Genomic DNA, 15,107 nt, shown 5'->3' on the forward strand with positions numbered 1-15,107 from the left:
GCTCTTCAAAAAGAAATATAGTTATCTTTAACAAACAGTATTCTTTATTCTTGTCCACACCAACCAAACTTAGGAAAGGTAATGAAACTTAAAAAAAATATATTTGAAAGTAGTAAAATAAAATCTGCACATAATAGGAAGAAAATAATAAGAAATGGAGAAAAACACCAAAAACCAGTAAGACAGTATATTTCTTTGTGGTTTCCAAAAATGAAAATCTAGGATGAATGGAAAAAAATTGTTTAGAAGTGAAAACTCCATAAAGCTGCCAAGACAATATGTCTCCTTGATTAGCCAAAGTTGTCATATACTAGATTGAAAATTTAGACAGGGTAAAATGAATGAAATGAAGGTCGTGTAACAAAGAATAAATGAATAAAAGACAAGGTAAAATGAAGGTTGCATAATAAAATAAAAATAACTGGAAAATAAGAAGGAATTCAGCTGCCAATGCCCTGTCTTTTCACTGGGTGGCTAAGGCACTTGCAAGCAAAGGATGAATATAGTGTTTCAGTAACCCACTCAATCCAGTTAGTCTGAGTTCAGTGGCTGTAACCTGGACACTACAACTAGTGAGCAAACACAGTCCTGACTAGCAAAAAATGAAGGAAAACAGAATATAAATATCCAAAGTGCTCCCTAGTGGGGGGAGTAAAATATTAGACATTTCAAACTTAAAATAGTAAATGCTACCCATAATTACAAAGTATGAATAGATAAAAATAAAATTAATTTTGGGAAAAGGAACCATAAGATAAATAAGTTAGAATATGTTGAAAGTAGCAATAAAAGGTTCAAGGTACAGTAATGCTAGGAGCATTAAATAGATTTGATTAATTTAAAATACTGGTTAAGTCTTCAAATGCAGACATTGTAGGGCTATCATGGTTTCACTTAGACATATGGGATGCAGAATTTGAATATGGGGAGTACAGTGTGTACAGAAAGGACATTGAGTATAGTGTTACAGGTCTTGCAGCACTGGGGACCCCCAACTCTGTGATATAACGTTTGTGGTGTAACACAGACTCTCTAAAGATGTGAATTATTGTTTGGTTTGCATCATGTAGCGTTTGGTTATATTAGTCTGTTGTTCTTCTGGCCTCTTAACCATGGTGGAGCCCACAGAACACCACATTCCCCCTAGTTGATTACCAGTACCACGCGGAGTTGGGCCAAGAAGTAGCATCATATAAAGTTTCTGGCAGGGCGAACACTGGCATCATATGACTAACTATACAGAGAAATAGAGTGGGCCAGAAAATCAGAATGTCTTATAATGGAGGATTTAAAATTACCAGATATAGACTAGAACTTGTGGGTTGGTCACTAGCAAGACTTTTGTGGATTTATTGGAGGAATGTTTTCTACAGCAGCATGTTAGACAGGCAGCAAGAGGAAGCAGTACTTCCTCTTGCTGCCTGTCTAACCAAATAAAGCAGTACTCTTTATCTGGTTATCAGCAAATATGTAGCTTCTTAATGCATTTAGCATTAGCATTAGCATTAGTAGAGGCATTTGATGCAAGAAAGCAAGCTTATGCAGCATCAGCCAAAAAAAAAAAAAAAAAAAAAAAAAAGTAACATAAATAAATAAAAATAACCACTTCCACTTCACCCCTCTGTTCGTTCGAAATACCTGTCCAGCTGAGCCTTAAACTTATTTAGGCTATCAACTTCCACGACAAGGGATGGAAGTCTGTTCCACCCACCAACCACCCGCTGGCTAAAGGCAAATTTCCGCACATCTATCCTACATCTGTCTTTCCTCAATTTGAATTTATGCCCTCTCAGGTGATTTTTCTGAGCTAGAGGAAGAATCCCATCAGCATTGAGCATGCTCAAACCATTCAAGGCTTTGTACACCTCTATCAGATCACCCCACTGGTGCCTAGTTTCCAGACACTGTAATTTGCAAAACTTAAGCCTTTCTTCGTAAGAGAACCCCTTTGTCCCATTCACCAATCTAGTTGCCCTTCTCTGTACTCGTTCCAGCAGCTCTACATCCTTCCTGAAATGAGGCCTCCAGGCCTGTATACAGTACTCTAGGTGTGGCCTGACCATTGCCTTATACAAGGGAATAATCACCTCCTTATCCCTGCTAGAAAAATTCCTATATATCATTGACAATACACCATGAGCTACTCTTGCAGCTGGTCTGCACTGCTCAGAGAACTTCATATCTGCCTGCACCACCACCCCCAGGTCCCTTTCATTCTCTACCACTGTCAGTGTAGTACCACAGAGTTGATACGTTGCTCTGGTGTTGCTGTTTCCCATATGTAGTACTTTACATTTGTCAATGTTAAACTTCATTTGCCACCTCGAAGCCCATCTGCTCAACCTTTCCAAATCCTGTTGCAGCAGCATAGTGTCAGTAGTGTCCTTGACAACCCTGCCAACCTTCGTATCGTCTGCAAACTTGGACATTAAGCCTGATATACCATCATCAATATCATTTATAAATACAGAAAACAATAAAGGCCCCAATACTGAACCCTGAGGGACTCCACTAATAACATTAGTCCACGATGAGCAGTGTCCATTGATTACCACTCTCTGTCTTCTCCCCCTCAACCACCCCTTTATCCATAGCAGCAACTTGCCTCCAATGCCACACTGCTCCAATTTGTGCAGCAGTCTTCCATGTGCAACAGTATCAAAAGCCTTTCTAAGATCCAAGTATATAATATCAAAGTTATTCCCTGCATCCAGTTCTTTTGTGACTGCATCATAGTATCCAATCAAATTGGTCAGGCAAGACTTCCCCTTAACAAAACCATGCTGTGTCCTAGCTATAACTGAAGTCTTGTCTAGATGATCCTGCAGTGCTTCTTTCACCAGTGCCTCCATTAATTTTCCGGGAACAGAAGTTAAACTCACAGGTCTATAATTACTTGTGTCAGCCTTTGATCCCCCTTTGTGAATTGGGGTCACATTTGCACATCTCCAGTCAATGGGTACCTCCCCTGAGTCCAAGGAAGCTCTCATAATTATGGCTAAGGGTTTGCTTACCTCCTTTGCTGCCTCCTTTAATATAACTGGATAGATCCCATCCACCCCAGGTGCCTTTCTTGTGTTTATCTTCAACAATTTCTCCTCCACTTTGCTCTCAGTTATTACAAGATTCTCTAGCTTACTGCTAGAGTTGAATACACCTCTGGCATTCCCCTCGCTGAATAACTCCTCATGTGTGAATGTCGATGCAAAATATTCATTTAGTTTATTAGCTACCCGAGCAGGGTCATCAACAGTTGACCCATCGATCTCAAGTGGACCAATCTGATTCATCCCCTTCCTTCTAGAGTTTACATAAGTAAAGAACTCTTTGCTGTTTTTCTTCGCATCCCTTGCCAAGGATCTCTCGTAATCTGCCTTCGCCTGCCTAACCTCCTTTGTAACTTGGTTACAGATCAACTTGTATCTATCATAGGCGTCCGTGTTACGTGTTAATTTGTATGTATCCCATGCATTTTTCTTCTCTGCCATATGCCTCATTAGTTCATCTGACAACCATTTAGGCCTAAACCTTGAACAATATTTCTTAGTTGGTATGTAAAGCCTAGTAGCTTCCACGATAAGTTCTTTGAATGCTTCCCATTTTGAATTTGCTGTTGGCAATATCATCAGTTGATGCCACTGTATAGAATTTAAATACTGTCTCAGTCCATTGTAGTCGCCTTTACGAAAGCAATACCCCTTCCCTTTACCCCTAATGGTAGTTACCTCTTTGAGTAACTCCCACTTCAGCACACTGTGATCACTGCCACCAAGTGGTTCATTTATCTGCAGATTCTTAATGCATGAAGAATCACTACTGATAATCAAATCAAGAGTATTACTCCCTCTAGTTGCCTCCCGAACATGCTGATGTAGAAAACAATCATCCAATAAATCCACAAAAGCCTTGCTACTGTGTGAGTGACCAGCCCCCAAATTCCAGTCAATATCTGGGAAATTAAAATCCCCCATTATAAGACTCTCTGATTTACTGGCCCACTCTATTTCTCCGAACAGTTTCTTATTATACTCATCAGAGTCATTAGGCCTATAGCACACTCCTACTCTCAATTTTGATCTCCCAATGCTTATGTCACACCAAACTGACTCGACACTGCACTGTCCAGCGATGTCGACTGGCTTCACTTATTTGGATTTTATGTGTTTTTTAACTAATAGCATAACCCCTCCTCCCTTCCTATCCTGTCTATCCTTTCTGTAGACATTGTACTCCACAAATTCCAGTTCTGCATTTCTTATATCTGTGTGACACCACGTCTCTGAAATCCCCACAATATCTGCCTTTGATGTGTTGAGCAATACCTCAAATTCATCAAATTTATTTACTAAACTCCTAGCATTGGTGTACACACAAGTATACATGCACCTGTTCTTTTTCTTAGCTACCCTAACACAACCCATGTGTTTACTTGTACCCCAATGATTCCCAGCAGTCTCTGAAATATCCTGCATCTTATTTTCCAGGCTGCGGCTCATTCCAATAGAAGCAGTGCAAGAATCACTTTCACCTCTGCCAGTGGCTACTGTTAATCTATTAGTCCTTGTATCCCCCCAATCTAGCAGTTTTCCGACCCACCTAACATTGCCTCGATAGCATCAGCAAACATTCTTGCACCCTTTCTATTTAAGTGTATCCCATCCCTGTAGAAGCAGTCTCTCCTGTTAACATTTAGAAGCTATAGATAAAAGACTCCGTGGGTGGTAATTATCACAGTGGGCTGATGTGTGTGGAATTTACTTAAAAGAAATAACTACTGTCAAGGGTAAATGGAAGGGTTTTGCTTTTGTAAGGATGACTGCAGTGGTCAAGACAGTTTTAAAATTCTATACAGTGGGACCATTTGATGATGATGTTAACAACAGCAAATTCTAAATGTGAAACATTCCAGGAAATAACCATAGAAGCTACTAGGCTTTTCATACCACCTAAGGAATATTGTTCCAGGCTTAGACCTAAATGGATGTCAGATGAACTGATGAGACTTGTGGCTCAGAGAGAATTAAAATACATTAGATGCATATAAATTATCAAATGATACAGAAGCCTATGGTACATATAAACTAATCTGTAAACAAGTCTAAAAGGAGGTTAGGCAAGATAAGCAGGTTACAAGAAGTGCTTTGCAAAGATTGCCAAGAAAAGCAGCAAAGATTACAGACTCTTAACTTATATTAACAGTAGAAGGAAGGGGTTGAATCGCATTTGTTAAACTAGACACTATATGCAGATGACTTAACTGTTGATAATCCTGCTCAAGTTGCTGATGAACTGAATAGGTATCTTGCTTCTACATTCATGCTTGAGGAGTTCTTTAGGGAGGGGAATGTTTGTAGTTCATCAAAATCTAACAGGTAGATAAATTATTTTGTGATAACTGAGAGGAAATAGGAAGAGACATTGTTGAAGCTTAACATAAAAAAATTACCTGGAGTGTATGGGATCTTCCAGTAATATTATGAGAGGCAGCAAAGGAGGTAAGCAAACCATTAGCCAAAATTTATGAGAGCATCTTTGGATTCAGGGGAGATCTGTATCAGCTGGAGATGTGTAAATGTATCCTCAGTTCACAAAGGGAAATCAAAAGGTGACATGGTTAATTACAGACCTGTTGGCTTAATGTTTGTTCCTGGGTATATCATTGAGTCACTGGTTAAAGTGGTTATGCAGAACTGTTAATGGCAGGGTTGTTAATGACAGTAAAGACATTATGCTGCTGCAACAGGATCTGGAAATGTTGGGAGAGTAGGTACCTGCGAGGTGATCTGATTGAGGTGTATAAAGCCTTGAAGTTTGAGCAGGCTCAATGTTGATGGGATTCTTCCTCTTAATCAGATCACGAACCTGAGGGGGAATAGATTCAAATTGAGGAAAGACAGTTGTAGAATAGATGTGCAGAAATTTGCCTTTAGCCAGCAGGTAGTTGATTGCTGGAACAGACTTCCATCTATTGTTGTGGAAGTTGATAGCTTAAATAAATTTAAGGCTGAACTAGACAAACATTTGGAGTGTGACCGGATGGGTGAAATGGGAAGAGGTTTTTTTTGGCTGATGCTGTATAAGCTTGCTTTCTTGATTCATATGCCTCAACTAATGCTAATCATCTAGACAGGAATGCAATTATACTGCAGTCATAGCATATATTTTTTAACAAGTGATCTTATCTAACCAATCTGATTGGTCACACAAGATTTCCCATTAACTTTCTTGAAATTCAAGTATATGATGTCATTTATATACTTGGATTTCAAGAAAGCTTTTGATACTGCTCTACATATTGGAGCATTGTAGCATTATAGGCAAGTTACTGACCTGGATAAAGGGATGGTTGAGTGGGAGAACACAGATGGTGGTTATTAATGGACACTGCTCTTCATGAACTAATGTTAATAGTGGGGTCCCCCAGGGTTCAGTGCTGAGCCCATTGTTGCCTTCTTAATTTATTAACGAAATTGATGAAGGTATATCAGGCTTAACATATAAGTTTGCAGATGGTATAAAGGTTGGCAAGGTTGTTAATAACTATAATCAGGGTAAGCTATGACAACAAGATCAAAAAAAATTAGGCAGATGGATTGAGAAATGGCTGTTGAAGTTTAACTTTGAGAAATGTAAGGTACTGCTTATCCCAGATTAATGGTGGCAGTTATCCCAGATTAATGTACCAACTATGTGGTACTACAGTCAGGTTAGTGACAAATGAAAAAGATCTTCATATCCAATTGTGCAATCGGATATAAAATTCTCTGAGCAATACAGACAGGCTGCAGGACAGCTTGTGGGGTTTTGCCAATGATATACATGAACTTTGCTAACAAGAATAAGAAGCTGATTATCCGACTGTATAAGGAAATGGTTAGGTTGCATCTTGAGTATGGCATAAAAAGTATGGAGGCCTCGTTTTAGGATGTAGATATTCTGGAATAGTTGCAGAGAATCGTTACAAGATTACTGAAAGGAACAAAAAGGGTGACCTTTTCAAGAAAGGCTTCATTTCTTCAAATTTCAGTGTCTGGAGACTAAGCACCTATGAGATGATCTGATTGAGGTGTTTAAGACTTTGAATCAATTGAACAAGCTCAGTGCTGATGGGATTCTTTCTCTTGCTCAGACTACACCCCAGGGGCTCACATCTGGTAAGTATGGGCTTGGCACACAAAAAAGGTCCTGAGCTGGATATCATCATTCTTCTCTTTCTTAGTGATTTCCTTCTACTTTTACTGATTTGCTTCTGCTACTACTTTTTAGATAATGCAGATTTTTTTTTTTTTTTTTTTGACTGGTGCAGCAAAAGTCTCAGGCTTCCTTGCCCCATATGGCTAAATATAATAATAATATGCACGTGAGGAAGCATAAATTGAAACTGAGGAAGGATTGTTGCAGGGTAGACATGCAGAAGTTTTTCTTCAGCCACCAGGTTGTTGATCGTTGACACAAACCTCCACCAATTCAAGGAAGAACTTGAGAAATAGTTTGAGGGAATGGATGGTAATGTGGGAAGTGGTGGTTTTTTTTTTTTTTTTGGCTGATGCTTGCTTTCTTGCATCATTTACTAATACTAAAACAAGCAAAAATCACTAGTAATTACATTCCAGTATAATAAACAAATATTCTTACTCCTCAAGTTAACCTTAGCAAAAAAAACTATTCAGCAGTGAAGGATTCATTTTTTAAGAATCAGTCCAGTTCACTGAGCAGAGGATGTCATGGCTTCCAGCACTTCATTGGTCAGGATTGTGTTTGTCCACTGGTTGCTTAGTGTCGGAGCTACTGCCACTCAACTTACTCCCTGGGTTGAGGTGTTATCAAAACACTACATTTGTTCTTCACCTGCTGGAGTGCCCTATAGCTTACCCTTGAAACCTAGGTCATCAGCAGCTAAATTCCTTCTTTTTTTCCAGTTTTTTCAGTTACTCCTCATTATGCAGCCTTTATTTTATTTATTTTAGCCTCTTTAAACTATCATTTCATTATGTGACAGCTTCAGAAAATCAGAGAGGCATATCATCTCACTGGCATTCTGGAGTCTTCACTTCAGAAAAATTTTAACCCATTCTAGATTTTCATTTTTGGAAACTAATCCTGCATCTCACTGGGTTTTTTTGTGTTTTCTTCTTCTTTTTTTATTCTTTTTTTCCTAATTTATGCAGACTTTATTTTACAACATTAAAATATATTTTTTTTTAATCCACATTTCTGTTTAATCAATGCTGACAAGAATACTATTTGTATTTCCCTCCTAACCTGAAAGAAGTCATTATAGTAGTTATTTTTTATTTCTAATATTCTTTAAATTTTCTTTGATTACAAGGTATTCTTCATCTTAAAAATCCCAAGGAAGAGAAAGGAACAGAAAGCCATTTTTCTTTTTGTTTTCTTTCTGCATTACTGAATTGCATTATCCCTGCCTCCCTGTAACCGGAGGGAAAACCTGAGTAGGTAAACACAATCTCCAGGAGTAAAAGAATCTAAGTGATCTTTGCAAATCTTGTGTAAGATGATTAGCCTATTTGTCTACCTAACAATCAACCACGATGGACTCATCAACTGTCATTAGAAAACAGATACTAATAATATAAAAACTCCCTTACATCTTACATTACACTCTGTCCAAGACATCTCTCTCTCTCTCTCTCTCTCTCTCTCTCTCTCTCTCTCTCTCTCTCATATTTAAAGCTCAAAGATGCATAGAAAGCCTAATTGGCTTCTCTAAAACAATAAAGCATTACGACGTTTATTTTTAAAATGAATGAGAAAATTATTAAGTGGTTTAGATCTTTACACAAGTTTTTCCTGATTATTCATGGTTCTTTGAGTAGACTAGGTAAAACTAGAGTGAACAAATTAAATTTCTGGATATGGCACCCACACTGCAAGAATATACACAGTTCTTCAAAGATGTGGCCTCAATAGTGCTTACTGCATACACACTATTTAGACTCTCTCTCTCTCTCCAGTAACTAGCTAGCAGAGTAGAGATAGGCAGATTATACACTACAGTTAATCTGGATGCCTCCTAGAAAGTTTCTAATCGGTTCATTCCAGTGGACTATTTAGTGGCTGACCTGCAAAAACTGTTTTAGAGCATTTATCCTTAAAATGTAAGGAATGTTTGATATCGCCATGATGCCTGTCATGACTTCAAAAGTTGACTAATATTGTATGATGGTAGAGATGGGGGAATAAGCTGAACATTCAAATTTTTTATTCCTTTATTTTAGGAAAAGGGTGTACTGGGTAGTCAAGAAAATACATATTTAGATTTTTGTGCCTAATCAGTTGTAGTAGAAAGATTGAAATACTAATAGTTCAATCTTTTGTTAAACACAGATGTTGGTCTCAAACCATTACAAATAACTGAATAAAAAACCCTTTTTGCAGGTAAAATCCTCTCTAGTTACAATAATAAGCAGCTATACTAGGCTGAATTCACTTATTATCCGAACACTGTACTGCCTAGTCAGTACATAAGGAAATGACCACTAGCAGCATTTTCTTTCTTCCCCCCCCCCATTTCAGTTTATTCTCACATCTTATTTTACAGTACCAGTGCACTGTTTCTTTAAATAAAACCCTCCCTCTGCTTCTTATTACAGAGATTGACCTGAATTTTGAGTTAGTGAAAACTTCTTTATTAAGTTAAAATTCCTGACAACTCTGAGCTATCAGGGTATATAAAGTGTATATAGTAATTAAATAAAACTGCACAACAGTTCAAAAAAATGTTTTTATTAAAGAGGGTAAGACTTTATTAGTAATCATTTGAAAAAATAAATAAATCTTTTAGTTCACTGTGATTTAGCAACTTATTCAGTAGATATGTTTTTCAGTACTTATATATATCAAAAACTTTTTAATGCAGTCTTTCATATATAATAAATATAAATTGGTGAAAAATTCATTTATGATGAAAGAATAGCACTTTTTTTTTCTTTCCATTTGCAGCCTTTTGGTTTGACTCCATCTTCTGCAACTGATGATAGTACTGCACTTCTGGTTGATATTAGCCAACCTGAAGAAACATTAACAGATAGAAAACGACATTTATCAGCACCACCATTAGCCCTAACTGCAACGTCTATTGTGTAAGTGTTTCATGCATGATTATAACAGAAATATATAGTTTTATTTTACCTTTTTCTATTATAAAACATCTTATTTATTATCAGGGATAGCAGAGGCATGATGCCACTCAGGCATCAGCAATGCTGAAACTGAATATGCTGAGTACAAGGTATACAAGAAGGGCAGATGGGATAGAGGGGTTTTGACCTTAGTTAAGAAGCATATTAAATCTAAGGCAGTGCATCCAGTTGACATAGGTGACCAGTGCAATATTCAGTCAGTTTGGTGTGACATAAACACTTGGAAAACAAAAATAAGAGTAAAAGTGTGCTTCCTTTTACCAAGACATTAGCATTAGCACATGATGCAAGAAAACAAGCTTAAACCGCATCAGCCAAAAAAAAATAAAAAAAACCCTTCCCATTTCATTGATCCACTCATTCCAAATGTTTCTCTAGTTCTGCCTTGAATTTATTTAAGCTATCAGCTTCCATAACAACAGATGGAAATTTGTTCCAGCAATCAACTACTCACTGGCTAAAGGCAAACTTCTAAACTTTCTTTCCTAAGTTTCAATCCATGCCCCCTCAGGTTTGTAATCTGAGCAAGAGGAAGAATCCCATCAGCACTGAGCCTGCTCAATCAATTCAAGGCCTTGTACATCTCAATCAGATCACCTCACAGGTGCCGAGTCTCCAGACACTGTAATTTGCAAAACTTCAGCCTTTCTTCGTAAGAGCACCCCTTTGTTCCCTTCACCAGTCTTGTTGCCCTTCTCTGTACTCCTTCCAGCAGCTTTACATCCTTCTTAAATGAAGCTTCCAGACCCTATATGCAGTACTCAAGATGTGGCCTTCCCATTGCCTTATACAAGGGGATAATCACCTCCTCATCCCTGCTCTCAAAATTCCTGTACATAATTGACAAAACCCCATGACCTACTCTGGCAGGCTGTCTGCACTACTCAGAAAACTTCATATATTACTGCACAATTACCTCCAGGTCTTGTTCATTCCCCACTACCCTGAGTATAACACCACATAGTTGGTACATTTCTCTGGGGTTACTGCTACCCATATGCAGTGCTTTGCATTTGTCAATGTTAAACTTCAGTTGCCACTTCTCTGCCCAACTTTTGCAGATCCTGTTGCAGTAGCATACTATCATTACTATTATTAACAACGCTGCCAACCTTTGTATCATCTGCAAACATTGACATTAAGCTTGATATATCTTCATCAATATCATTGATAAATATACAAAACAACAATGGATCCAACACCGAACCCTGAGGGACACCACTAATAGCATTAACATTAGTAGAGGTATACGATGCAAGAAAGAAAACTTATGCAGCATCAGCCAAAAAAACCTCCCATTTCACCCCTCCATTTGTTTTAAATGCCTGTCCAGCTCAGCTTAAATTTATTTAGGCTATCAACTTCCACAACAAAAGATGGAAATCTGTTCCAACAATCAACCACCCATTGGCTAAAGGAAAACTTCCGCACATCTATTCTACAAGTCTTTCTTCAATTTGAATCTATGCCCCCCTCAGGTTCTTAATCTGAGCAAGAGGAAGAATCCCATCAGCATTCAGCTTGCTCAACCCATTCAAGGCCTTATACACCTCAATCAAATTACCCAAAGAGTCAGGGAGCCCAGCAACTGTTGTGGTTGTTAAAGATCACTTGGGGTCATTTTGAAATCTGATAGAGAAGAGTTCCAATGCATCACTGTGCACATGCAGGCAGACCTATCAGAGCAGTGCCCCAGGACCCATACTTTTACAAGTGCATGGGGGGATTTATAGTTTTGTCTCTGCATAGATGGACAAGCTTTCTTGTCCGGGCCCATATGTTCTTGTTCCATCTCTTTGTATGTGTGGATTGTTCACTATAAGTAAGTTATGAGAGCCAGTTTGAGAGTCCATGAACAACAATTAAACCTACATTGCTTCATTCCTTTGCCATATGAATATGAGTATATTGTATAACATCAGTTATAAATACAAATCAGCAATAAATATAAAAATACAAAAGCTATTTACTTTTATTTTTTCAATGGTAGTGCCATGGCACTTGGCTATGGCCAGCCACTACTGATTGATATCATGTAATAGAAATAAGAATATTAGGTATAATTATAAACTTGAATATTATATTTAGATTTTAGATCATTAGATTTTAAAAACATAAAATAAAATTCTTATCTTTCACTATATAAGCCTGATCGTGTTTTGAAACAAAACACGATCAGGCTTATATACTGAAAGAAACAAAGAATATTCTAGATGAAACATGGATCTGATCATATTTCTAAATAAAACATGTCTTGTGTTCAAGCCTAAAATCTCACTTGGACTTTCTATGCTTTGATTATGAATACAAGAAGACAAATCCAAAAAGTAGAGCTAGATATAATATAACTCACACACCTGCCTAGAGCAAGTTCTGAGTGTCATAACTTATAAAGAAGGTACAGCATATGAGAGACAAATGCCATTATGAAATAAATTTTTATTTTTTCTAATACAAACTTTGGTTTTATTTTCAGCTGTGTTCCCAGGGACAAAAGAGAATTACAGTCTGCAATTAGAGCCCATCGAGAAAGAAATATGATGCTATCTCTCATGAACAATGAATTAAATCAAGAACTATCAGAAGTAATGGAAGAAAGGATTGCATTGGAAATTCAACTGGAGCATCTAAAACCATTTTCATAATGATAAGTGTTCTAGTTCTGATAGCTGGCATGTGTGGCTAATTTATCCCCACATATAGTAATAATGGAACATATGATTGGACCGTGTAAAGGGGACTTTGTATTATAACCTCTGTACAGTAACTTGTTCATGAAATGTTCGAAGTCATTCACATCTGCCTGTTTTCCAGTTTTGCACTTGCTCACGTGGGCTGTATATTTTGATTATCAGTTGTTCTAACTTCTTCCCCACTTTTCTCTAACAGTACACCTTTTCCTATCAGCTTGTTTCCTACCAAGTCAAGGTGATGCCTATGCACCATCCTATCTCTGTAAAGTGTTTAATAAACACTGAGGCTTCTTGTGTTTAAATTAATGTTTTCTGTTATTTGTGTGTATGTAAGTATGTCATTTATGAATAGAACTCCTTTAAATACATTAAAGAGGAGCTAAAAATCAAATAATTTAGAAAGGGAAGTAAAAAAGGTAATTGTTTTACAAAATAAATGAACTCTTTAACTGTTGCACATGTAGATCCTGTTAATATTTTGCAAATGTTAGTGTGTTATTGTTAACAGTATGCTCACTCTTGTTTATACCATTCATTTCACACTATTAATGGAATGAGCAGCTAGTTTATTTGTTGAAATACTGAGTGGTCGTCTTTGATTCTCTTCACTTATTTTACTAATTAGTTTAATAAAAAGCCAACACAGCACAGATAAGCTTAAAGCTTGCGAAAATATGTAATAAAAGTATTAATTATTTTCTTCCATAAAAGAATATGCAATGTTGTGCATGTCACAGTAGCCGTAAAGTTATTTTACCACTGAATTTCATGAAGATGTAATAGAATAAACAGCAGTTCAACAGGAATTCTCATCTTATGTTGAATCGTACAAGCATCCTCAGGCTAGCTCTTTATTTAAAGAATATTTAGCATCCTCTTTATTTAAAGGAGTCTAATTAAATATTCACTGCCTTTCCCCAGCTATTAAACTATTGTCACAACCACATGCATTAAGCCCCCAGAGACATTTTGTTTTATATTATATAATTGCATTGTCATGTGTCGATGCTTGTAAAAGCTACGAGTGAAAAAAAAACTGAATGACATCATATAATTATGGTAAAAATATCATCTCAATCAACAATATCATCATATAAATTGTCATAGATCAAACAAAAATTCTAAAATGGAATCAGTGAAACCTAAGAAATATCTCAAAAAGGTTGTATATTGTCCTAATATTAGACTTATATTTACTATGTTCTTAAACCACCAACCAGAATTTGATGGCATAATTTCTGAATTGCAAAATTACAAAAACTTGAAAGAATTGATTAATATTATTTTTCTTCGTCAACTGTGGTAATAGAGATTAGCTTAAATTTATGCAATTTTGCGATACAGAAATTATGTATAATTAAATTGGTGAAGACATTTATAGGAGACAAATAGTTGAAGAAAGTAATAAATACATGTCTAATAATAAGTCCTTATTTTGAAACTCATTATTTACCATTTTGAATTTTGTTTTGATATAGGACCATTTAGGATGATACTGGTGATTGAGATGATATTTTAATAGACAATATAAATTCAATAAAGGAAATTCAAGGAATTGATATATATTATTTTTCATCATCAATTAAAAACCACACGTTCATATTCATATTCACATTTAAATTTAATTTATTTGTTTACACTCTTACTAAACTATCAATCAGTTTCAGTTATGAAAATACAAGATCACTGTTATTCTTTTTTTGGCAGTATCTTACATGACAATAACGGGTTTGCCACTTGTCAGCTGAAGGGATTAGAATTCTTCTTGTGAATTCTTCTGGGTTTTTCAGCCTGCACAACATAAAAATCAGTACGTGAACGTCACGCTCTGGAAAATACAATAAATGAATATCATAATTCATTTATTAAGTCTGTTTCAGTTAATATGTCTGTCTCCATAAAACATAAATAAAAATACCCATATGAAGTAATTCATTGTTTACCAAAGAAGTTGCCATGCCAGGGGAACTTCCCAAATAGCCAACTAACAAATTTTCTTGACAAAAAAAAAAAAAAAAAAAAAAAGCTGAAATAACACTCAACCAGAATGAAAATTTATTGCCTCGTGTGTGTGTGTGTTGAGGCACGTGTACAATGCACCTGAGTCCCAAGTGAAAAGGGACATACAAATCCCAACAAAGGAGGGGGAGGCCGCAATCCTGATAAGAAGGATTCCTCTTTGTTTTCCTTTTCTCCAACATTAATTCTGTCACTAGGATCCCGAACTCTAGACTAGCCCTGTATGCAGCCA

At 36.7% G+C, this 15,107-nt stretch overlaps 1 protein-coding gene across 7 annotated transcripts in view; it reads left to right on the forward strand.

The window, feature by feature from the left end:
- Positions 1-13,875, forward strand: part of LOC150088264 (ralBP1-associated Eps domain-containing protein 1-like) — a 791,977-nt gene extending 778,102 nt beyond the window's left edge. For all 7 annotated transcript variants that reach the window (XM_090369416.1, XM_090369413.1, XM_090369418.1 and 4 more), the window contains 2 exons: positions 9,964-10,103; positions 12,640-13,875. In XM_090369416.1, coding sequence (XP_090225542.1) covers positions 9,964-10,103; positions 12,640-12,808 — 309 coding nt within the window. In that variant the 3' untranslated portion in view covers positions 12,809-13,875. The remainder of the gene's footprint in view (positions 1-9,963; positions 10,104-12,639) is intronic.
- The last annotated feature ends 1,232 nt before the right edge of the window (positions 13,876-15,107 follow it).

Source organism: Mastigoproctus giganteus, chromosome 3 (assembly GCF_048544385.1).
Source record: "Mastigoproctus giganteus isolate SK-2022 chromosome 3, ASM4854438v1, whole genome shotgun sequence".
Taxonomy (NCBI): domain Eukaryota; kingdom Metazoa; phylum Arthropoda; class Arachnida; order Uropygi; family Thelyphonidae; genus Mastigoproctus; species Mastigoproctus giganteus.